The 24,077-nt window shown below is 40.0% G+C and overlaps 1 protein-coding gene across 2 annotated transcripts in view; it reads left to right on the top strand.

The window, feature by feature from the left end:
- Ythdc2 (YTH domain containing 2) overlaps positions 1–20,156 on the top strand; it is a 50,577-nt gene extending 30,421 nt beyond the window's left edge. The window contains exons 17-30 of one of the 2 annotated variants that reach the window (XM_042671316.1): positions 271–353; positions 2,405–2,510; positions 3,862–3,981; positions 4,254–4,526; positions 6,329–6,455; positions 7,835–8,040; positions 8,599–8,794; positions 11,285–11,391; positions 13,177–13,469; positions 14,314–14,491; positions 16,316–16,519; positions 17,206–17,388; positions 18,348–18,436; positions 18,526–20,156. In XM_042671316.1, coding sequence (XP_042527250.1) covers positions 271–353; positions 2,405–2,510; positions 3,862–3,981; positions 4,254–4,526; positions 6,329–6,455; positions 7,835–8,040; positions 8,599–8,794; positions 11,285–11,391; positions 13,177–13,469; positions 14,314–14,491; positions 16,316–16,519; positions 17,206–17,388; positions 18,348–18,428 — 2,157 coding nt within the window. In that variant the 3' untranslated portion in view covers positions 18,429–18,436; positions 18,526–20,156. Of the gene's footprint in view, positions 1–270; positions 354–2,404; positions 2,511–3,861; positions 3,982–4,253; positions 4,527–6,328; positions 6,456–7,834; positions 8,041–8,598; positions 8,795–11,281; positions 11,392–13,176; positions 13,470–14,313; positions 14,492–16,315; positions 16,520–17,205; positions 17,389–18,347; positions 18,437–18,525 lie in introns of both variants that reach the window. The other variant, XM_042671315.1, reaches the window with a different exon arrangement.
- The last annotated feature ends 3,921 nt before the right edge of the window (positions 20,157–24,077 follow it).

The following is a 24,077-nucleotide window of genomic DNA, read 5'->3' as shown; positions in this document are numbered from 1 at the left end:
AGGAGTGGCACTGTGGCTCAAGTGGTAGAGCGCTCGCCTTGAGCTGAAAAGCTGAGGGACAGTGCCCAGGCCCAGAGTTCAAGACCCACGACCAACCCAAAGAACAAAAGCAATATGTATAACCAGAAAAATCTGGGTTTTTCAAAAATCAGTAGCCTCTTTAAAAAATTAAGCTAGTATTTAAACTTAGTATGGTAAATAATGTTGATAAAATGTCTTGCTCTTCTTTAATACCTTTGTATTTTAACAAAAATGATCTAAATATTGCAGAAATCCTTTGATGCATTGAACTTTGTAACAATGTTAAAAATGGTGTGGATTTCCAAAGCTAGTGCTATTCAGCGGAAAGGCAGGTAAGTACATGACTCATGTGCACGCACAAATCACCTGTAAAACGGAAGCATTATATATGTATGGCATAAATATCATATGTGACTCCTATAAAAGGTTAGCTTCACGTTAGCCTTAATTTTTATGTCCACTCCGTAAAGCAAGCCATTTAAAATGTCTTTTCAAAAGAAAAGTTCATGTTCAGATTTGAAAATATGTAATATAGCCTTCACTAAGAGGCAAGAAACTTAAACAGAAGCAAAAACTCTATAACATTTGCAATAAAGGATGTGGGCTGATTTCTACTTTAAAATAAAATGAAGATCCAGGTTCCAGTGGCTCACATCTGTAATCCTAGCTACTTAGGAGGCTGAGATCCGAAGGATTTCAGCTCAAGGCCAGCCAAGGCAGAAAAGTCCCATCTCAGGGGCAAAGTTGGGTGAGGTAGAACTCAGCTGGGGTAAGAAGTGAGAAACAGAAGGCTCACAGTTAAGTGCCTGCCTAGGCGGGAAGCAAGGTACTATCTCAGTAGCCAGTGTGTTGCCAGCTAGCTGTTCAGCAGATAAAAGATCAGTATATACAGAACTCAAAAAATAAAACAGCAAAAGAACGAACAAATGCCATTAATAAGTGGGCAAGTGAGCCAAACAGGCAGTTCTCACAAGCAGAAATCAAATGGCTAATAGATACATGAGCAGATGTTTATCACCTTTAGCCATAAAGGAAATGAAAATCAAAACCACTCAAAAAAAAATCAAATTTAAAAAAAGGAACAACAAATGCTGGCAAGGGTATGGGGCAAAGGGAACCCCATACACTGCCAGTGGGAATGTAAACTGGTGAAGCCACTATGATCCATATAGAGGTTCCACAAAAAACTAAACGTGGACTTACCCTGTGACCCTGTTACACCACTATTGGGCATATATCCAAAGGAGAGTAAGGTAATTTACCAGGAAGATTCCTGAATATCTATGGTTATGGCAGCTCTGCTCACACTAGCCTGACATTTAAAATCAGGCCAACAACAGATGAATGGATAAAGACGATGTGGGGTATGTGTACATGTGTGGACATATATACACATACAGACACACATTATGGTATATTACATAGCCACAAGGATAAAGGAAATCACATCATTTGTAGGAAAATGGATGCAATTGGAGGATATATTGAGTGAGACAAGCTAGTCCCCCATCACAACTTATTATATGTTTTCACTCACATGTGGAAGCTAGGCCTAAAAGACAGACATTACTACTTTCATTCATAAAAGGGACAGATGAAGGATTGTTATAGCAGTGGTGGAATAAAGTGGATGATAATAAGTATTAAGGTGTGATATCGGGGATCAGTTGTATGTCTGAGGGCTGGCGGGTAAAGAATAGAGTAGAATCAAGGATGTTAAACAGCTGTCTGTGCCAGACAATTGAGGGTGGTTGGCATTGTTGTGAGATGGGGAAAGTGCAGGTGTTTATGTTGGGAAGAAGTAACTTCTACCTGAGTTTGGGTTGGTTGGAGAGTGTCCAGTGCTGCTGTCTAAGGCTTCTAAAGCATTAGCCTGCAATCAGGGAAATTGGGAAAAGACCACCTAGGATAGAAGGAAACCAAAGCAAGGCAGAGAGAAAAGACATGCCTGGAGGAATGGTAGAGCAGAAGTCTGAGGCACCACCTCAGGGAAACATCAACATCCATGGTCCTCCCAGATGACATGGGTCTGTGGGGGTGGGATAAATGGCAGTTCTGTGTAATTTGCACAACTCCATCACAGTGCCAGAACATGATGCCTGACAACAGCTTAGCAAAACTGACTGAATTTAAGTTGTCAAACAGGTATTCATACTTGGATTTTGAGTTGCATTCAAGTGTGTGGTACTTCTTTTGTTTTTTACCACAATCCTAGAAAGTGTATCAAGAAGGTGGTGTTTATGAATCTCAGTAAATTAAATAATGAGATGCCAAGGCATCTAACTCAGATGTCTTGCTCCTGATTCATCCTAAATGATACTGCCTTTCTAATTTATATTCCTTCTACTTTGTTTGAGTTTTAATTTTGTATTTTATTTTTAAGAGCGGGGCGATGTAGACCTGGAATTTGTTTCCGTCTGTTTAGTAGACTACGATTTCAGAATATGTTGGAATTTCAGACTCCAGAACTTTTGAGAATGCCATTACAGGTAGAAACTTACTTAATTCTGAAAGACTTTGGGGGTCTTTGGGGGTGCTGGGGTGAGGGAGGAGAAAGAACATTTCATCTTCTGCTGCCAAGTGGACTTCCAGAAATGGCAAGATGGTAAATATTATAGAAGGTAGATATAGCCAAAACAAAATTCTTATTCTATGTAAGAAAAGTTAATAACCTTTAAATTTTTAAAGTTACTGGAGTTCATTTAAGTTATGGGATACTTATTAGTGTTATTTTGTAATGTAGCATGTTAAGAATCATAGCTGCCAGTGTTGACCTTGAAAATGCTCAGCAAAGGAGAAATTAGATTATTTAAGTTCCCAAACCTGAAGCAGTGGCAAAACTAATTGTACAATAGCACTATTATTTCAGAAGTTCTGGAACACAGTCTAGCCCTTACTGTTTTTCTTGAAGTTTAACAGTCATCCACTGTTTCCAGGGAAGACTACCAAAAGTTTATCAATTTAATTCTTTACTGTATTAGTCTCGATGCTTGCTTCCACATGTATAAAGAGATACAAAATCATGGTTTTGGCATCCAGGTACCTGATAGGATTTCCCATTTCCTCTGTGAGATTAAAAAAAATTTTTTTTCTGAGTTGGAGCTGAAAATTCTCAACAGAAGACTAAATTACCGGCTCTTTCCTATGTGTGCAGCTTTATTGCTTGCTTTCCTGCTTGTCTCATAAAAATAAGAATGAGTAGCTTTAGTTTCTTGAGCACATCTTGTATATCTGTCTCTGTATTTCTTACCCTTGCTTTTATGATAACTACTCATTCTTCACCTCTTAAAACATCATGGACTTCCCTTTCTGTTCTTTGCTGAGCTTGGTAAGTCTCCTTTTATCTGGTTGGTTCCTGGTACCCTCTTACAGCACTTAACTAGTTGTGGTTGGCAAATGATTAGTTGTTCAGGTATGTTTTTGATGTTAAAACAGTAACTCCATGAGGGCAGGCGTTTGTCCTCTTACTTTTCTCCAACTTGCTTCTTCGGGCCTTGCATCCAGAAAGCACTTACATATTAGTCGGCTGGTTAAAAGGTTCTAGAGCATGTGGTAGTGAAAAGGGGAAAGGGGGAATGGCCTTTGGGGAGTGACTCTGGGGGGTTGTGTGCAAGGACTGCATGAGGAGGTGGCCAGAGGAGGCCGTGGTCATTTGGGTATGAGCTGACTGAAGATGATTACCCAAGGCAAAGAATGAGTCCACGTTTTACCGAGAGACAGTGTTGGCTCTGCTGGTGCTCTAACCAAGAACACTGGTCAGTGTTTAGGAACACATGATTTCTTGAAAAATAACAGCATTCCAGTCATTTTAATTTAATTTTTTGCTGCTTTAATGTTTAGGAGCTTTGTTTACACACCAAGCTGTTAGCCCCAGTGAATTGCACCATTGCTGATTTCCTGATGAAAGCCCCCGAACCTCCGCCAGCTTTAATTGTAAGAAATGCAGTACAGATGCTTAAGGTTGGTATCCTCATCACTTGGCTCACCTGACTCACTGTTTTACCTGAACATTTAAACCAAATGAGAGTTATGTCTTTGTTTCTTAAAAAAAAATTCCTTCGTTGATCATGTACTTTAAAATCATATTTTTATAATTAATAGCAGGTAAAGTAGCAGGTATAATGCTAAAGTAGCTACCATATTTTATGAGATGTGGTAGCAACGGTATTTCTCAGATTTTGTTTTTTAAGTAAGCAGCTTTTGGACATGTCAAAATCTCTCTTCCATGTTAGACAATAGATGCCATGGACGCCTGGGAAGATCTGACAGAACTCGGGTATCATTTGGCTGACTTGCCAGTAGAGCCCCATCTTGGCAAGATGGTGCTATGTGCTGTTGTTCTGAAGTGTCTGGACCCCATCCTTACAATTGCCTGCACACTAGCGTACCGGGACCCTTTCGTTCTGCCAACGCAGGCCTCTCAAAAGCGAGCGGCCATGCTCTGCCGGAAGCGCTTCACTGCGGGCACCTTCAGTGACCACATGGCTCTTCTCAGAGCATTCCAGGTACTTCACTGCCTCTCCTTCCTGCAGGCGCCAGGGGAACGCACTTGCTCTTCCTGCAGGTGCTGGTGAGCTCATCCACTCCTGCAGGTGCTGGTGAACACTCTTCTAGGCCACTCTTTCAGGCAGTGTCAACCATAAGAAGCAAACAAATAATGATGGCAATTCCATTATGTTTGCTTTCTTTATGAAGTAACATTTTATTAGTAGTCTAGAAAAAATACCTGCTTGCTGTTAGTATGTTAAAATTATCACAATATTTTTCTATTGTATTTTTCCCTCATTTTTTTCTTATAGGAATATGTGTGTGTGTGCTTGTATTTACTTATATTCTTGTAGTTATTTTTTGGATAATGAATTCCTTATATTTGAATCATGTCTTGGGCAAGGAAGGCTGTAAAATTTTAATTTAGACCCCTTGTATATTAAAGATACAGAACAGAGCTTGAATAAGAATTACCTTGAATTTTAATAGAGTACAATGTGACTTACTTGTAATCCCAGCATTTGAAGGTTGAGCCTAAATAATCATGAGCTCAGGTCCAGCTTGGGATATATAAAATGAAAACCCACCTCAAAAAAACAAAACAAGAGCCAGACATTGGTGGCTCACACCTGTAATCCTAGCTACTCAGTAGGCTGAGACCTGAGGATCCTGGTTCAAAGTCAGCCCAGACAGGAAAGTCCATGAGACTCTTACCTCTAATTTACCACCAAAAAGCCAGAAGTAGAGCTGTGGCTTGACTTTGAAATCAAATTTTCTGATTGGGTTTTTTTGGTCAGTCGTGGGACTTGAACTCTGGGCTTGGGCGCTATCCCTCAGCTCTTCAGCTCAAGGTAAGTGCTCTACTGCTTGAGCCACAGCGCCACTTCTGGTTTTCTAGTGGTTTATTGGAGATGAGTCTCAGACTTTCCTGCTTGGGCTGGCTTTGAACCTTGATCCTCAGATCTCAGCCACCTGAGAAGCTAGGATTATAGGCATGAGCCACTGTGCCCGGCTTGTTTTTTTTTTTTTTTAAACTGTTTTCTTGAAAACTCAAGACACTATGCCAAGAATTTTTTTTTTGCCAGCCCAGGGGCTTGAGCTCAGTGCCTGAGCATTGTCCTTGAGCCTCTTTGTACTTAAGGCTAGCATTCTACCACTTGAGCCACAGCACCACTTACAGCTTTTTCTGAGTACTTTATTGGAGAGAGAAGAGTCTTACAGACTTTTCTGCCCAGGCTGGCTTTGAACCTCAATCCTCGGATCTCAGCCTCCTGAGTAGCTAGGATTATAGGTGTGAGCCACCGGCACCTGACTGGACAGCTTCTTAATACTTAAACTCTCTTGAATGTCTTATAGACCTATAGTTTTAAATTTTCTCTCTTCATTTATAGAAAAAGTGCTCTTCAAATATATAGGATATTTCCAATATGTATATAATGTTAAAAAGTAATTGTGAGTTCTGTACTATTGAGTAGTGGATGACTCACTGTAACTAATTGGGTTGAAAACTTCCCACATTTTTGTGCAATAGAATCACCTTAAAGATCTGAGAAGGAAAAAAAAAAAAAGATCTGAGAAGGTATTGCTTTACAAAGCTGGTCCTTTAGGTTACTGACATTTAGTTTTCATTGGGATTTTGCAGAACTAGCAGTTGAGTACATTTGAGTATATATTAACTAATGGTAAATTCTGTTTGATCATGAAGTCTTAGACTAGTTAAAAAGTTAGGATAAGAATTGACTTTTAGTGATGAGGGGAATGTTTTTAGCTTGTTTATTGATCAGCAAGTGATTGGTGTGTCATTGTTCTGTTTTTGTAGGCATGGCAGAAAGCACGGAGTGATGGATGGGAGCGAGCCTTCTGTGAAAAGAACTTTCTTTCACAAGCCACCATGGAAATAATTATAGGAATGAGAACACAGCTGCTCGGTCAGCTTAGAGCATCAGGTACAGATCCTTCCCAAGGAGTCTGTGTTAACTACAGTACCCAGCTTGTTCCTTATCATATGACATTTGTAGTGTCAACTGATGCCAGCCTCTGTTACTTTATAATACTGTTTATGAGCTGATTTATAGACATCCATGTGACCTCAACATTCACTTGTTGATGAAAAAGATATCGCAGAAGATGTAATAGAGAAATGTGTGAATAGAATCTATATTTTTTGATACTCAGCAATTTACACTGTAGTTGTTGGTAATGATTACTTTATATTCTTTTTTCGATTAATGGTTTTCTGTTGTTGTTGTTTGGTTGGTTTGGTTTGGTTTGGTTTGGTTTTTCGGTCGTGGGGCTTGAACTTTGGTCCTGGGCTCTGTTCCTGATCTCTTCAGCTCCAGGTGAGTGCTCCACCACTTGAGCCACAGCCCCACTTCCGGTTTTCTGGTGGTTCATTGGAGATAAGAGTCTCATGGACTTTCCTGCCCAGGCTGGCTTTGAACCATGATCCTCAGATCTCATCCTTCTCAGTAGTTAGGATTAAAGGCATGAGCCACTCGACACCCCGCAGGCTAATTGTTATTTTTAATTCTGAAAGGAACAGTGTACAATTTTAAGTAGATTGATAGGAGTGGTGTTCCTTAAAGTATGTTTTGAATTCTGAAACAAATATAAGTTATTTGAAGGTTGTTGATTCTTTTCTACAAGGGGATTTTAATGTTATTGTTTCCTTCTAGAATCACGTCTTTGATTTCTTTTCCCCCCTAGTAACATAGTACATTGAAGTGCTAGTCAAAAGAAAAACACTAGAGCCTGGATTCATGTATTAGCTGAACTATAAAAGTAAGAGAAGAAAAGGACCAGAGGATTTAGAGTTGTCTCAGATGTTGGGAAATATGAAAATTTATTGAAATTTGAGCAAGCATATGTTTGTTTTCCATAAGTAATGTTTTATAAAACATTAACACCATTCAGAAGGAGTGTTGGGTTTCTTGCTGTGATCTTAGTATACTTCTGATAGCAGCTGACAGAGCACTTTATTGCAATAATGTGCACTTAGAGCTGGGTGTGGTGGTGTATACCTGTGGTCCTAGTGTCCAGGAGGCTGAGCTAGGAGAGCCATGAGTTCAATACCAGTCTTAACTGCAAAGTGAGATCCTGTGTCAAAAAAATACACATTTTGAAAAGGTTCTTAAACCACTGATAAATAGGGTACTTAATCTAAGTTTGAGCAGATGTAGCTCTCAAGTTTCCTATCATCTGTATTTTAGACTGTATAGAACAGAATCTGTGAAATATAGGATTTGAGTATCATTAAACCTGTGTGAATTATACTTGGTTTCATGGAAATCACACACTGTTTTTGTTTTGTTTTTTGGGTCTCTAGGTTTTGTTAGAGCGCGAGGTGGTGGTGACATCCGAGATGTTAACACAAACTCCGAGAACTGGGCTGTCGTTAAGGCTGCATTGGTGGCAGGCATGTATCCTAATTTAGTCCATGTGGACAGAGAGAATGTAGTACTGACAGGGCCAAAGGAGAAAAAAGTACGATTTCATCCCACCTCAGTTCTCAGTCAGCCTCAATATAAAAAGGTAAAACATTTTCAATGCCTTGACATGAAGTCAGTTTAGGTAGTTGAAGATCAACAACAAAAAAATACTCCCAAATATCTGTCTGCTTCAAGAGATTGATTAGTTCTGTACATGTAATAAAACATTGAAACAAAACTTTTGTTAAATCTTAAAATGTTAGAAGAGGTAAAATTATAATAGTAATAACTTTAATTTTTGCTTGGGTACTAATTAATTACGTACTACTGGTTACATCAAGAGACTTTGCCAGGCACCGGTGGCTCATGCCTGTCATCCCAGCTACTCAGGAGGCTGAGATCTGAGGATCACGGTTCAAAGCCAGCTGGGGCAGGATAGTCCATGAGATCCTTATCTCCAATGAACCACCAGAAAACCGGAAGTGGTACTGTAGCTCAAGTGGTAGAGTGCTCACCTTGAGCTGAAGAGCTGAGGGACAGTGCCCAGGCCCAGAGTTCAAGCCCCAAGACCAAGAACAACAACAAAAAAAGACTTCGAAGTATTTCTAATATATTAGGTAATAAATACAAGTAACAATGTTTTCATTTGTTTTCCTAATAGATTCCTCCAGCCAATGGTCAGGCTGCAGCAATCCAGGCACTGCCCACAGATTGGCTTATTTATGATGAGATGACTAGAGCCCATAGAATAGCTAATATTAGATGTTGTTCAGCAGTGACACCTGTCACTGTATTGGTGTTCTGTGGACCAGCTCGACTAGCAAGCAATGCTCTTCAGGAACCTTCATCCTTTAGAGGTAAATTTGTTAGGAAGGACATAAAATCCATTGTAAGTCAGCTAAACAACAACAAAAAAAGGTGAAATTACAATAATTTGTAGTTAGTAGCTTAGTTTTAAAATAGATTATTAAGGTATACTGTTCTTGGAATTATGAGGTTAATTTCTTAGATAACATAACATCAGTGTTTTGCATTTTTGACTACTCTTACTGATGGGAAGTTTTTTTCCTTCTTAAATATAAATGGTAATGAAAACACTTTAAAAAACTTTTCTGTACTTGATTCCATATTTTAACTTATTTTCTCATTGTTTTATATTCTTTGTTCTTGTATCAGAGTATTACTTCACACTAATGGCTCCATAAGATTCTCACATTCAGCATAATTATGAACTTACATATAAAATGTTATTGTTTGGCAAACTTTAAGCATTCCTTTATAGCTGGGTATTTTGATGATTTCACACTTTGCTATTCAGAGATTCAGTAAATATCAGCTATTGGGCTAAATATTGAAGGTGTAACAGAAAAGAAGATATTTTGGCATCTGAACTTTGCAGTTGAGGCAGTAGGCAATGAATAAGTAGACAGACTTTCAAGAAAATGAAAAGAGGACTACTGTAGAGGTAACCTACTTTAGAAAGAAGGCCTAGACAAGTTACTGTAAGGAGATGAGACTCAGAGTAGGAGAAGCCAGCCCTATCATTAGGCAGAAATGTTCTCCAGAGAGAAGGGAGCAAGCTCCGGGAGTCTACCCTAGGAAGTGAATGATCTTGGAGCTAGCAGAAAGGCCAGGTGACTGGGGCACATGATTAGTGGTAGGAAGACATAAGCCGGGCACGGGTGGCTCACGCCTGTAATCCCAGTTACTCAGGAGGCTGAGATCTGAGGGTTCTGGTTCAGAGCCAGCCTAGGCAGGAAAGTCCATGAGGTTCTTATCTCCGTTAACCACCAGAAAACCAGAGGTGGCGCTGTGGCTCAAGTGGTAGAGTTCTAGCCTTGAGCACGCAGGCCCAAAGCTAAAAAAAAAAAAAAAAAAAGGAAAGGAAGGCATAGATTTGTAGACCATAGTGCAGAATTAGCCCTTAAAGGATTTTAAGTAAAGGAGCAAGGTCATGATAGATACCGTGTTTCTTTTTTTTTTTTGGGTCGGTTGTGGGGCTTCAACTCCGGGCTTGGGCACTGTCCTTGGGCTCTTCAGCTCAAGGTGAGCACTCTACTGCTTAAGCCCACAGCGCCACTTCTGGTCTTCTAGTGTTTATTGGAGATAAGAGTATCATGGACTTTCTTGGACTTTCCTGCCCAGGCTGGCTTCTTTAAGAAGATCTTTTTTGGCTGAGTGAATAGATTTCTTAAGGGACAAGAAAGAAGCAAATACTTAGGAAAGATGATAGCTAATGTGAAGAGAAGTAGATTCAGAATTGCATGGGAGGCACTAGAATCTGCTAGACTGGATCTGGGTGGTAAGGAAAAGGGGGAGGCAAGGGTAACTTGTGTAAGAGGAACGTCAGGGTCTGTGCAGGCAAAGTCCGAGCTGCCTTAGACATCCTAAGTGAAGTTTGTTTTATTTTTTATTTATTTTTTTGGGGTCCGGTCATGGGGCCTGAACTCTGGGCCTGGGCGCTGTCCCTCAGCTCTTCAGCTCAAGGCTAGCGCTCTACCACTTGAGCCCACGGTGCCACTTCTGGCTTTTTTTTTCTGCTTATGTGGTGCTGAGGAATCGAACCCAGGGCCTCAGGCATGCAAGGCAAGTGCTCTACCACTGAGCCACCTTCCCAGCCCCTGAAGTTTGTTTTAGAAAGCAGCTGCAGATGCAGATCTGAAAGCCGTAGGAGTTCACAGAAGAGGCCTGGACCATACAAATTTGGGGGCCTTCAGCTTGTAAATAATATTTAAAGACACGAGTGGAGCTCCTCAAGACAATGTGTAAATTAGAGGACAGGAAGAAAGTGCCCTGGTGTTGGGGTGGTCATCTCTTCTGTAACTTTGAAGGCCTGGAAAATTTCTAGACTGAAGGCAGTCATGGCTGGATGGCCCGAACGAAGGGTGTTTCAGTGGGGTGATGGGCCGAGGGCGTGGGAGGAGTGGGAGGGTGGTGGTAGGCAGCTCGAGAGAGTGGGGTGTTGATACACTGGTCTCGCCTGTGTCTCCTGCTCTGATTTGCGTAATATTTTCCTTGGGCTATGAGTTTTTGTTGTTTTCCTTTTGGTAACAGTCCTGGAGCTTCTTTGTTCAGCTAATGAGGATTGTACTTCAGTTTTCAAGTTCTTGGCATTTTTCTTTTGTTGTATTGCATTGTGATTAAAGGTTGTAGTCTTGAGTGTGTCTTATTTTTCTCTTTAAATACTGATATTTAGTTTATGAGGTGTTGGATTAAGAAAACCTCCCATGTAAGTTGCTAGAATTTTGGGAAGAATTAATTGTGAACATAAAGAGTATTCTGCTTATTGTTTTACAATACGTACAATAGTAACAGTGGCTTGCTGTTTCCATGTGTTTGGACAGCAGATGGCGTTCCCAATGACAGTAGTGACAGTGAAGTGGAGGACAGAACTACTGCTAACTTGGCTGCATTGAAACTTGATGAGTGGCTCAATTTTAAACTAGAGCCAGAGGTACGTTTTTTTTTTTAACCTATTGGTAACCAATTTCTTTCATTAAGTTGCTATGAATTGATACAGTCTGATAAATTTTTTTCTTTAATACTAAGCCCTGAGTATTAGAGAATACAGAGCCTTCTTGTGTTGTCTTCCATATTTTTTTTTATCCCCAATAGAAGACTTGGAAAAACTGAGATGTGGATCAGTATTGATGCATATAGCTCGTTTTCTTACTCCATTCATGCTGCTACAACTACTATAGACTGAATAATTATAGAATATATGTGCGTCTCAAGGTTCTAGAGGATAAGAGTTCCAAGATCAAGGAAGGGGAAGACTGTAGGGGACTGTAGGAAGACTGTAGGGGAAGACTGATGTGCTCTCAGAAGGCAGAAGTGCAGAAGGGATGAACTCCCTCCACCAGGTGTTTATTTTTTAGTTTTGTTCTGCTCCTGGGGCTTGAACTCAGAGCCTGAAGGTTTTTGCTCATGGTTGGCAATTCTACCACTTGAGCCAGCTTTACTTCCAGCTTTTTAGTGATTCTACATCCTACATTAAGTTTCAACATGAATTATTAGAGGGAACAAATGCATTCAAACCATAGTAGTAATATTTGAGTATTTCTGCATATTAAAAAATTAGTATTGGAGACATGGATCCTTTATTTTGTGTAACCGTTCCTGAGTGAAATACAAGTGTTCTTTTCTGGTTTTTGTTTCCATCTATCTCTGAATTGAGAGTAAATTGTGTGTGTGTCTGTGCGTGTGTGCACACGTGCTAGAGTTAGGCTTTGTACTCAGGGCCTTTCCCTTTTACTTGGCTTTTTCACTCAGGTCTGGCACTCTACCACACCTGTGCTCCTGGCTTTTTGCTGTTTAGTTGGAGATAAGCCTTTCGTGGACTTTTTTGGCCTGGACTAGCTTTGAACCATAATCATAGCATCCCGAGTAGGTAGAGTTACAGGTGTGAGGCTCCAGTGCCTGGCTTGGAGTAAACTTTTAACAGTTTAAATTCTTTTTAAGTTAAAAATTTTCATGACTCTGTTTTTAATGTTTATTATATCCATGTTTGATGAGGAGGGGACAACTAAGCTGCCAGTAGTTGACAATTGCTAGCTTTACGTCTCTCAAACATCCATTCATTGATCATCACAACCTGCTGCAGTCTCATTCTCATTCCCAGCCCTTTGCTACACCGAAACTCTCCTTGCCGAGTCCATCTGTGTTCTCTAAGTCAGTTTGGTCATTGGCACTGTTGCTCATAACCTCCTTTTCGTAATCCTGCTCTCCCTCATTTCCCACCCCAGCTTCATTGTCTTTAAATTACTGGGACATTAATCCCTTTTAATTCTCCCTTTGTAGTCATTCCTTCTAGGATGTTTCTCTGTTCCTGATGCTAAGTTCCCTGGTTCTCTGTGCTTGGCTGTTTTCTTCTCATTGGCTCTGCTCGTCCCAGGGAGCCATGCCTCTGCATGTAGGCTTAGTCACCATGGGTGCTCTGGGAGTGCTGTTGCCTTCTGAACAGCATCATCTGGATGTTCTGCAGACACAGCAGTAATGTCTCAGTAGCACCAATGTCTTTTTCTCTATCTACTGTGTTATTGTGTTTCATTATTAGTCTTTACGTACCCAGTGTTTGCTCTCCCCCCCCCGAACACTCTCTAGTCCTAGGAAAATGGTAAATGAGAAATTTCATTTCACTCATGACATAAATGAATGGAAGTAGTAACAGCTGCAGACCTTAAGTAATGAAAGAGTGTCTTACATACATTTGCTTGCACCTGTTTGAACTGTATTACAGGCCGCCAGTTTATTGCTGCAGCTCAGACAGAAGTGGCACAGTCTGTTTTTACGCCGAATGAGAGCTCCATCTAAACCCTGGTCTCAAGTGGATGAAGCCACCATACGAGCAATTATAGCTGTGTTAAGTACGGAGGAGCAATCTGCAGGTTTACAGCAACCATCTGGGATTGGCCAGAGGCCAAGACCTATGTCTTCAGAAGAACTTCCTTTGGCATCCTCTTGGAGGTCAAATAATAGTAGGAAAAGTTCAGCAGACACTGAATTTCCTGATGAGTCTACTACTGCAGAAAGGTAAATTATGATTTTAGAAAGGTTCTATCTAAATGGAAGGTGATTTCTCCAAGAAGTTAATTATTTGTATTATTTAAGAATTACTTTTTTTTTTTTTTTTAATTTTGGTTGGTCTTGAATTCAGGGCCTGGGCACTGCCCCTAACTGAACTCTTCAGCTCAAGGCAAGCGCTCTACCACTTGAGCCACAGTGCCACTTTCAGTTTTCTGGTGGTTTATTGGAGATAAGAGTCTCATGGACTTTCTTGCTTGGGCTGGCTTTGAATCGCGATCTTCAGATCTCAGCCTTCTGAGTAGCTGGGATTATAGGCGTGAGCCACTGGCACCTGGCAATAGTTTTTTTTTACAATTCAGGACAAAGAAGAAAGTTTATAATAAAATGAAAAGTTTTAGTTAGGTCTTACTAGTATTAGGGTTATGTAAGGGATTTTTAAAGTATTTATGAGACATTTAATATTAAAGATCATTCTATGAAAAGAAAACTCAAAAATGTTCCTTTCCAGAATTCACAAATTGAAGGTATCTTAGAAAGAAAGTAACATTTTATTTTATTTATTTTGTGCCAGTCCTGGAGCTTGAGCTCAGGGCCTCACACTCTGGCTTGGCTTTTTCACTCAAGGCTAATATTCTACCACTTGAGCCACACCTCCACTTCTGAAAGCATCATGTTGAAAGTGTGTTTTGTTGATACATGTTAGGTATTGATACATGTTTCCTGGATGCCCTACATTGAGAATTACTTACCACCGTTTAAAGTGAATTTCCCACCATCTTCCCCAGGTATTGGAGCTATTGTGTCATTAACTTGTGTATTACTCATCTCTGACCATTCTGCCTTGTTCTAGAGTACTGACGAAATCTCCATCTCCAGCCTTACACCCTCCTCAGAAGTACAAAGACAGAGGAATTTTACATCCAAAGCGGAGCACTGAGGACCGATCAGACCAGTGCTCTGTGAAGTCTGCGGACAGCAGCACCTACCCAAGTCCTTGTGCAAGTCCTTCCCCACCATCTTCAGGAAAGGTAAGTAGCAGAAGTAGGCACAGGAAGCATCAGGTTTGTAACGCCTCCAGTGTTACACATTTAAATAAGATAATAAAAGCTTCCCTTTGGGCTGGGGGTTTAGCCCAGCGGAAGGGCACCTGCCCGGCGCGCACAAGGCCCTAGGTTCATTCGGTCCTCAGCCCTGGGAAAAAAAAAAAAAGCTTGCCTTTTTCCAGTTAGGGGTGCGGGGTGCCTTGCAGGTTTAAATTGAGTGACTCCTGGAAAACAAACTGCAGTGCTTGGAATACATTTTTTTTTTTAGTTTTCTTTCTGCTTATAAAATACTTCTATTATTCTATTCTGTACTTCTATTATTCTGTTCTACTACTTCTATGTTCTTACTAAATACTATTATTTTAGGATATTTTAAGAAATTATTAACTAGTTGTATATAGCTGGGCTGTTCATTTTTATTTCTTTAAAACCTTTTGGTTGAAAGAACAAAGCTAGGAAGTGGCGCTGTAGCTCAAGCAGTAGAGTGCTTGCCTTGAGCTGAAGAGCGCAGGGACAGCGCCCAAGCCCAGAGTTCAAGCCCCACAACCAACTAAAAAAAAAAAAAGAACAAAGCTATTTAAATTTTGGTATATAATTTCAAAATCAGAAGCATGTATTTCTTTTGCTTGTTAATTCAATAATTATGTTAAAATATACTAAATAAATTGTTAAATACAGAAGGTAGGAAGGCAAAAGATAGATAGTGATATGGAACTGGAAACTGTCATTTTTAAAATGTGTAATAGGAATTATTTCGTTTGTTCAGAAGCATTTACTTTTAGTTTCCACACCTGAATAGGTATTTGGATGGGTGATATTCAGCAGACATTTTTACCATATACTGTTTTACATAGTAATATGTTTAACTTTACAAGAAACTCTTCAACTCTTTTCTAAAATGGCTGTGCTATTTTGCATTTTCTTTAACAAACCCTTAAGAGTTTCATTTGGTGTGTATTTTTGGCACTTGGCATTATTTATCATTGTAATGTCTTTGTAATTCAAAATGCGAGATGATTTTGTAATTTCTAGTGAGTGGATTGGTGGTGGCTGTTATGTGAATTTGCAGTTATTCTCCCTGCTCTGCATCTTTTCTGTGCTAATTTCACACTCCAGCCATAGTCTTTGCTGAATTAGCATTCTAATTTGTTGTTGTTTGTTTGTTGGTTGCCAGTGTCAGGGCTTGAATTCTGAGGCCTGGCTCTCTCTTTTCTTGATTGGCTCACAACTGGCACTCAACTACTTGAGCTTTTGCAGTACTTACCACGCAGATTGGAATCCCTGCAGTCTCTAAACCCTTCTCTGTTTTGGAACTCCAAGACTGCTAGGCTTGTCACGAAGACTTCCTCCTCATAGTGCACATAGGAGTTTAAATTTGTTCTCTGAATTTCAAGGTTTTAAAAACATTTTGTGAAAATCCATTTGGAGTCTTAAAGTCTGGATCCTTTTAACAAGGCTTTTTTTTTTTTTTTTTGGTCAGTTGTGGGTCTTGAACTCTGGGCCTCGGCACTGTCCCTCAGCTCTACAGCTCAAGGCGAGTGCTCTACCACTGAGCAATAGCGCCATTTCCAGTTTTCTGGTGGTTTATTGGAGATAGGAGTCTCACGGTCTTTCCTGCTCGGCCTAGCTTTGAACCGTGTGAGCCACCGGCACCCGGCAACAAGGCGTTAAAAGTTTTCAAGCATCATGAGCTGTTTGCATTTGTTGACTATTTGATAAAATATTTTTGGCTTATGTATTTATGGAAATGATGTTTGCTGATCTTGAAAGGTCACATTACCCTCGGAGAACTTACACATTGTTTTATAGGGCTCAAAATCTCCTTCACCAAGACCAAACATGCCTGTTCGGTACTTCATAATGAAGAGTAGCAATCTGAGAAACCTTGAAATTTCTCAACAGAAGGGCATCTGGTCTACAACCCCTAGTAATGAGCGGAAGCTAAATCGGGCCTTTTGGGAGAGCAGCATGGTTTACTTGGTATTTTCTGTTCAAGGATCTGGACATTTCCAGGTGAGCTGTCCTAAAACAGTAAAATGGACTTGTTCTGGTTGTGGGTCACACTGTACAGGTAAAAACAGCAAAAGAAAACCAGCTTTGTACTGCATTGGAGTGGAATGGTGCCTCTTGCTTGACTTGGAATGAAGGGTATTTAACATCTCTTCTAGGGGTGATAGAACTGGGACCTCTTTAATTTTGCTTTGTCTTAACACCAGAGCCTTCACACATAAATATTTTCCTCTGAACATAACCGTAGATTTACTGGTTCTCAGATGCACTTAACACTATGGAGAGATTGACTCAGTTGAATGTTTATTTAAGTAGGCCAAGAAAGTTAGCATTGACAACATACGTTTTTTAACTTTGCTTGCCTTCATGCTTATCTGAATTTACAAAACATGGAATTTATTACAGAAATAAAACCTTAGCTCAGTTCTCTTCATTGTCATGAAATAAATGTAGACGTAAAAAACACATTATTTAGAAACTGTTAACATTTGAAGTGTTGGATTAAAATTGTGTTTTCTTCTAAAATTTGATAATAAACCTAGTAAGCTTTATATTTGATTTTTTTTGTTAAGTATCTTTTATAGTTTTACTTTAAAAGTGTAAAAAAAAACCCTCAGCTTTATCAGACAAAGTAAGTTCAGATGTTTTAACAACTTTCCCTCCATCTCTTCCCCTTCTTTTACCTACAGGGGTTTTCCCGTATGTCTTCTGAGATAGGAAGGGAGAAGAGCCAAGACTGGGGCTCAGCGGGCCTGGGCGGGGTCTTTAAGGTGGAGTGGATACGAAAAGAGAGCCTTCCCTTCCAGTGTGCACACCACCTGCTCAACCCGTGGAATGACAACAAGAAGGTGCAGATAAGCCGGGATGGGCAGGTACTGTGCTGGCGTTGACAGCGTTTACTGCTGTTCAGCACGTCCAGGAGAAAGTCTGCAGTCTGCGTACTTATTTATTTAATGTCTTTGTGGCTTAAACTAATTAGGTAAAGTAAATAACTATTTCATATTTTTAATAAAATGAGTTATTACTCCATTTGATGTTAAGAGAATATAGACTGAGGCCAAATGACAGTGAGTCACATGTTTGGATCAGTGTGGCTCGCTTTACATCCTCATGGGAAGTGTAAGTTATTTTTAAAGCAGGGCGCCGGTGGCTCACACCTGTAATCCTAGCTACTCAGGAGGTTGAGATCTGAGGATCATGGTTCAAACCAGCCCAGGCAAGGAAAGTCAATGAGACTCTTATCTCCAGTAAACCACTTAGAAAACCGGAAGTGGTGCTGTGGCTCAAGCGGCAGAGTGCTCACCTTGAGCTAAGAGCTGAGGTTCAGCACCCAGGTCCAGAGTTCAAGCCCCACGACTGACCCCCCCCCCCCCCCCAAAAAAGTTATTTTTAAATGCTCATGGTGATAAACATACACATGTAGACTGTAAAACAGTGGCATTCTTTTTACCTGTATAATAATATTTTTATTTTATAATGCTGATTTTGAAATAGACAATTCCTAAAAAAAGACTATCAAGTTTGAGTGCTTTTGCTAAATCACCATTAAAAATGTATTATTTCTACATAGAATTCCAGGACTCGTGGAAGCCAGTTGGCATTTTGTCGTGAAAGTAGAGACATTTGTAAATTCACTCATCTTAAATCTGAAAGTCAACTTGTATACCTTAAAGCAGAGATTCGCACAATTTAAACATTTGGTTTGAGCATGGTCTGGTTAAAAAAAAAAAAAAAAGAATGGAATTATTTTTTTGCATTTTTATCAGTGTAGTTTTTGGTAATTTTTCAGTTTAGTTCTTTGTATGTTTATTTTGACTTTTGATTTATCCAGGAGCTAGAACCACAGGTTGGTGAACAGTTGCTCCAGTTATGGGAACGCCTTCCTTTGGGAGAAAAACCCACAAGTGACTGACAATGCAGGTTATGCCTATTTGACTTTGGGTGCTAGCAGTATTTGTTGTCATTAGCATGACACTTAGAGTATTTGTTTTTCCCTTTTACTGTTCTAGAATGCTTTGCCGTGGAAGAACATGCCCAGAGGAAACTCGAAATGTACCAAGTTTCCCAAACGGAGAGGGGTGTGCGGCACGTGTGATGAGTGTGGTCGCAGTGCTGCTTCCGATGCCGTCTTCACGTGTGAGAACTATAGTGATCATAGGGAGCACAGCAGTAATAATTCCATGGCTTGACACAACAGCACTTACTTTGCTTTACAACGCACTGATCACTTTGTAACGCAGAGCAGGCATGACTATCGGTTTTTCTGAGCACCATGTAGAAGAGTCAGTTCTTTATTCACCACCAAGAAAAAAATGCCAGCAGCCAACTAACTTTATAAATGGCCTTTATAAATAGTGTGTGTTAAGAACTGCTCATTCTGTCATTTAAGCCAGAGACATATTGGAAAAAAATAAAAAAAGAAGGAATGCTCTTTTTTGTGTGTGATTAGATAAAACGCAGTAAAATCTAAAGAAGGGCAGAACTCCTTCCTGCCTTGATAAATGAGGTGGTGTGCTTAGCTGAGTCTAGAGCTGCCTCTTTTAAACTGAGAAGTCCCATATTCCTCCCTCTTTTTTCTTCCTCCCTCCTTCCCTCTCTTCCTCTCTTCTCCCTTCCTCCTCCCTCTCTCTTTCTCCCCCATAACAGCTTTCACATGTCCCTCACATGAGCACAGTAATTTTGACATCTTTGGCTATATAGCACCTTGTTAAAGATTTAAAGACATTTCTACAAGTTTTAAAAGATACACAGCAGTTATTGGTAGCTTGGTTGCTTTATGTCTTTGAAGCTAAAACACACAAGGACCACAGTTCTAAATGTCTTCTTTAATGTTTAATTTCTTTTTTCTAACTTATGTTTCAGACATGGCTTCCACCTTTTCTGCATTTACTACTTAATAAATGGGGATTTAAAAAATTTCCAACCTATGCTAATGCCAAGTCTCAGGTTTCTTTGTCCTCTCAGAGTTGCTTGGTTTGTACAGTTCCCTTAGAGGCTTGTTCAAGGGGAATAGAAGGATAGGGTATGTGGGAAAAAAAATACCTGAATACACTAGACTGGATACTTCTTCTCATGGTATCTTTGAGTTGTTGTCATAAAGAAAAAAATGGATTTTCTTTAAAGATAAAATTCTAAGTACTCTGGTTCTGTATTTGAGAAGAAATGCAAAATCATTGGTCAACAAAAAATCTTGAGACCATCAGTTCTCTCTGAGAAGCATTATTGGTGCATTAGAATGTCAGCCGTGATTTTTGTTTGTATTAGCTGTATTAGTAGCTCTTAGGTTTGTTCTTTTTATACTTTGAAGTACACCTGTAAGTTGAGCCTATATGAATTATGTTCCATTTTACATGTATTACATTTCTTTTCCTATTAGATCAGCTTATGTTTTCCTGATAATGTGTACTTTTTTTTTTTAAAGATATATACTTAGTAATTTTCAGTGTTTTAGATTTGGAAGGACTTCAAAAAAATACAGCTTGTTTAAATTTTCACGTTTTCTAATATCTAGCCTTGTATGTAAATGATGAGTTTGTTGGTATTTAAAATGAGTACAGTTTGAATGTAATTAAAATGTTGTTTTTGGAAGAAATGAACTTTAAATGTTAATATGCTTATTAAATCTATTAAATTATTTAGATTCCATGTACTACATCTCTTTTTTTCTCCCCATGCAACAGCCTTCCCATGTCTTTGTGTCATGCAGCACAGTTAACACTGACAGCAACCAAGGCCTTCAAGGAAGAGTCATTGAGGGTTTCATCATGAGATGCCTTTGAACTGTCTCTGAGAATAGATAAAACTGGGTACAGTGGCTCCCACTTGTAATCTTAGCTACTCAGGGGGCTGAGATCAGGAAAGTAGACAGGATTGAGGTTTGAGGTCTACCTGGGCAAAGGCTTAACAAGAAACCGTCTTCACAATAAGCTGGGCCAGCGTGGGATGTGCCTGTCATCTGAGCTGTGAAGGGGTTGAAGTAAAGGATCATGGTCCAGGCTGGCTCCAAGCAAAAATATGAGACCCTGTCAGAAAAATTAACTAGATGCAAAAAGGGTGGAGGGTGTTGCTTAATTGATAGAGCACCTGCCTAATAAGCACAGGGTCTTGAGTTCAAATCCCTATATATATATACATATGTATCTCACACACACACACAAACACAGGACAATTTGTAAAAGGATCAGGACAGGAAGTTAAAAAGTATAGTGAAAAGTAACCTGTAATTCAATCCTAGCTACTTGGGAGGCAGAGGTCAGGGCACCAGAGTTTGAGGGTAGCCGGGGAAAGTTGAAGAGACTCCATCTCAAGTCAATGGCTGAGTGTGGTGGCATATGCCTTTTACCCAAGTTGTAGGGGACATAAAAATCGGGGGATCACTGTCTAGGCCAGCTCGGGCATAAAGCAAGACCTTACCTTGAAAATAACAAGGTCTGACAGTGTGGCTGAAGTGGTAGATGGTAGATAGATACAAGTGAACAGCTGAAAGAAACACAGCAAAAATGTTCTGAGGAATATGTAGCTTATAAAACTGACAAAAGTTTTTTTTTTAAAAATAAGTTTGTCCTGTAAAATGTAATGATAGGGAAAGATAACTAAATCTAGAGGATCTTGAGCTTAGTCTACAGTTTAAGATGCCTATTAAAAAGGCTGTGTGGGCCTGGGAAGGTGGCTCAGTAGTAGAGCGCTTGCCTTGCATGCCTGAGGCCCTGGATTCGATTCCTCAGCACCACATAAGCAAAAAGAAAAAAGCCAGAAGTGGCGCTGTGGCTCAAGTGGTAGAGCCCTAGCCTTGAGCTGAAGAGCTGAGGGACAGCGCCCAGGCCCAGAGTTCAGGCCCCACAACTGGACCCCCCCCCCCCAAAAAAAAAAAAAAAAAAAGGCTATGGGAGCCAGGTGCCGGTTCACACCTGTAATCCTAACTACTCAGGAAGCCGAGATCTGAGGATCATGGTTCAAAGCCAGCCCAGCTAGGAAAGTCCATGAGACTGATCTCCAATAAGCCACTAGAAAACTAGAAGTGGTGCTATGGTTCAAGCAATAGAGCCCCTGGCCTTGAGCTGAAGAGCTGAGGAACAGCGCCCAGGCCCAGAGTTTAAGCCCTATGACAGACAAAAAAAAAAGCTGTGGTTCTAAACGTGGTGCCTGGTTGATGAGTAGAGTTTTTTTCTTTTTTAAAAAATCCTTTCGTGATAGTTCTAGCACTCGAACTTGGGGCTTACACTCTACCACTTCAGCTACAACTTGTTTCAGTTTTTTTTTTTTTAGAAATTGAAGATCAGAGTTTAACAGATTTTTCTTACCCCATCTGGCTTCAAATTATGATAGATTTCAGCCTCCTGAGTAGCTAGCATTACAGGCATGAGCTACCAGTGTCTGATCTGGTGAATAATTTTGTAATTGGGCTCAACAATCTGTATATTAACCTGATACCTATATGGCCCATGGATTATCCTGAAACAGATGAGTCAAAGGTATTTTTGGATATTTGTTTTAAAGTTCATAAGGCATCCATCTAAAATGCTCACATTATTCATCTTGTTCACCAGCGGAAATTATAATAGTAAAAATAGAGGTGATTGATAAAACATTCACCTCTTTGCAAGAGGTGCCACATTACACTGAAGCTCCAACACTAAACATGAGAACAGCAAGCTGCTCAACCATTCTGACCTCTAATTTCCCTATGTGAAAAAGAAAATACCACCTTTCCCATCTGTCTCACAGGATCACTGGAAGTGAGTGTTGGAAAAACCAGATGTCACACGGATATAAGTACTTAGTGTTATTTGCCCATAATTGCCTGATAGGTTGTGGACATTCAGTATCACAGATCTTTAATGTCTATTTATTCAGTAATTAAGTGTAACGTGCCCACAATGTGCGAACTCTTGCAGTTTAGAGCACCAAATTCAACAACAACAACAAAAAACAACCAATTCTCTCTTGGCGCACTTCGGTTATAGTGGAATATCTCCTATCTTGAATCACCTTGAAATAAACAGAAAACTACACCATCTATCTAATAATGAGAAGGCTACAGGTCCCATTGTAATGTAGATGTGAAGGAAAAGAGGCCCAGATTAGTTTATTTGGCAGTCATTTAAGAACGTAATTTCAGGGTTAATTTGGGGGACTCAAGGCAAAAGTCATTACCTCCTTTTGTAGAAAAGAATTTACCCCAGTGAAGCTGATGAGGGAGGAATCTGTTGCGGTTCTGAAGCAGTGGACTGTCTGTAGACTCGGTTATGTTTTGGATGTGAAGGTACAATGTCTTCTAGTGATCTAACTGTGCTATTGAGGCTGGGTTAATCTGGGTTACCTGTGTATTTTAGTGCTCAGAGATCATGATGCCTATTCCTTCTGGCTCCCAGGAAAGGCAGGAAGAATGACTTGCTGGATTGTTTATTTTCGGAGGAAGGCTGGTGCGTGCGCAGCTTCTCTTCCTGGCATGTCCATCTGTCTACCTTTTTCTTTAGGAACTGATGGTTTCCTTGGACAAAATGCATATTGTCAATGGAAAGTTAGTCAGAAATCATTTTTGTGCTAATGTCCTCAGTTTGTTTCCCAGGTCTGACTCCTCCTGTCCTCAGACCAGGCTAGAAGCTTGATGATATTCTTTATTTTTCTGTATTGTGATTAGCATGGAAAACTTTTGTTGTTGTTGTTGGTTATGAACATTGAACTCTGGTCCTGGGCGCTGTCCCTCAGCTCTTTAGCTCAAGGCAAGCGCTCTACCACTTGAGCCACAGCGCCACTTCCGGTTTTCTGGTGGTTTGTTAGAGATAAGAGTCTCACAGACTTTCCTGCCTGGGCTGGCTTTGAACCGTGATCCTCATCTGAGTAGCTAGCCACTGGTGCCCAACTGGAAAACATTCTTTTATCATAGTGACTTTTCTTAGGACAACTATCTAAGGATAGTATATAACTGGATGAACAGGTAAGCACAACTAATCACGTTATTTAAAAAATATCCTATAGTTACTGAAACAAGGAAGTCTTGTTTATTAATAATAATTTAAATTGATTTTTAATTGTGTGTGCTGATGGGTACATTGTGACAGTACATTTGTGTGCTGGGTAATGACTGAATCACGGTTAATTAGCGTTTCCATCTTCTAAATATAGGCCATTTCTTTGTATTTGAAATATTTCTTTTTTATTTATTTTATTTTTTTATTTTTTATTTTTTATTTTTTGGGTCTGGTCGTGGGGCCTGCACTGTGGGCCTGGGTGCTGTCCCTCAACTCTTCAGTTCAAGGCTAGCGCTCTACCACTTGAGCCACAGCGCCACTTCTGGCTTTTTTTCTTTTTGCTTATGTGGTGCTGAGGAATCGAACCCAGGGCCTTATGCATGCAAGGCAAGCGCTCTACCACTGAGCCACCTTCCCAGCCCTGTATTTGAAATCTTTCAACTGTTTTAGTTCTTCATAAAATAATAAAATGTCCTACATTGTACTCTCCTTGTGTGGAGTGACACAGGCTCATTCCTCCAGCCTCACTGTCTTGGTACCCATTATTTCCCCTCCTCCCCACTGCATGGCCTCTAGTAATTGTTTTTTTT

Source organism: Dipodomys spectabilis, unplaced genomic scaffold (genome assembly GCF_019054845.1).
Source record: "Dipodomys spectabilis isolate Male_0828 unplaced genomic scaffold, ASM1905484v1 ptg000611l, whole genome shotgun sequence".
Lineage (NCBI taxonomy): Eukaryota > Metazoa > Chordata > Mammalia > Rodentia > Heteromyidae > Dipodomys > Dipodomys spectabilis.
This window is presented reverse-complemented; position numbering and strand designations above follow the sequence as displayed.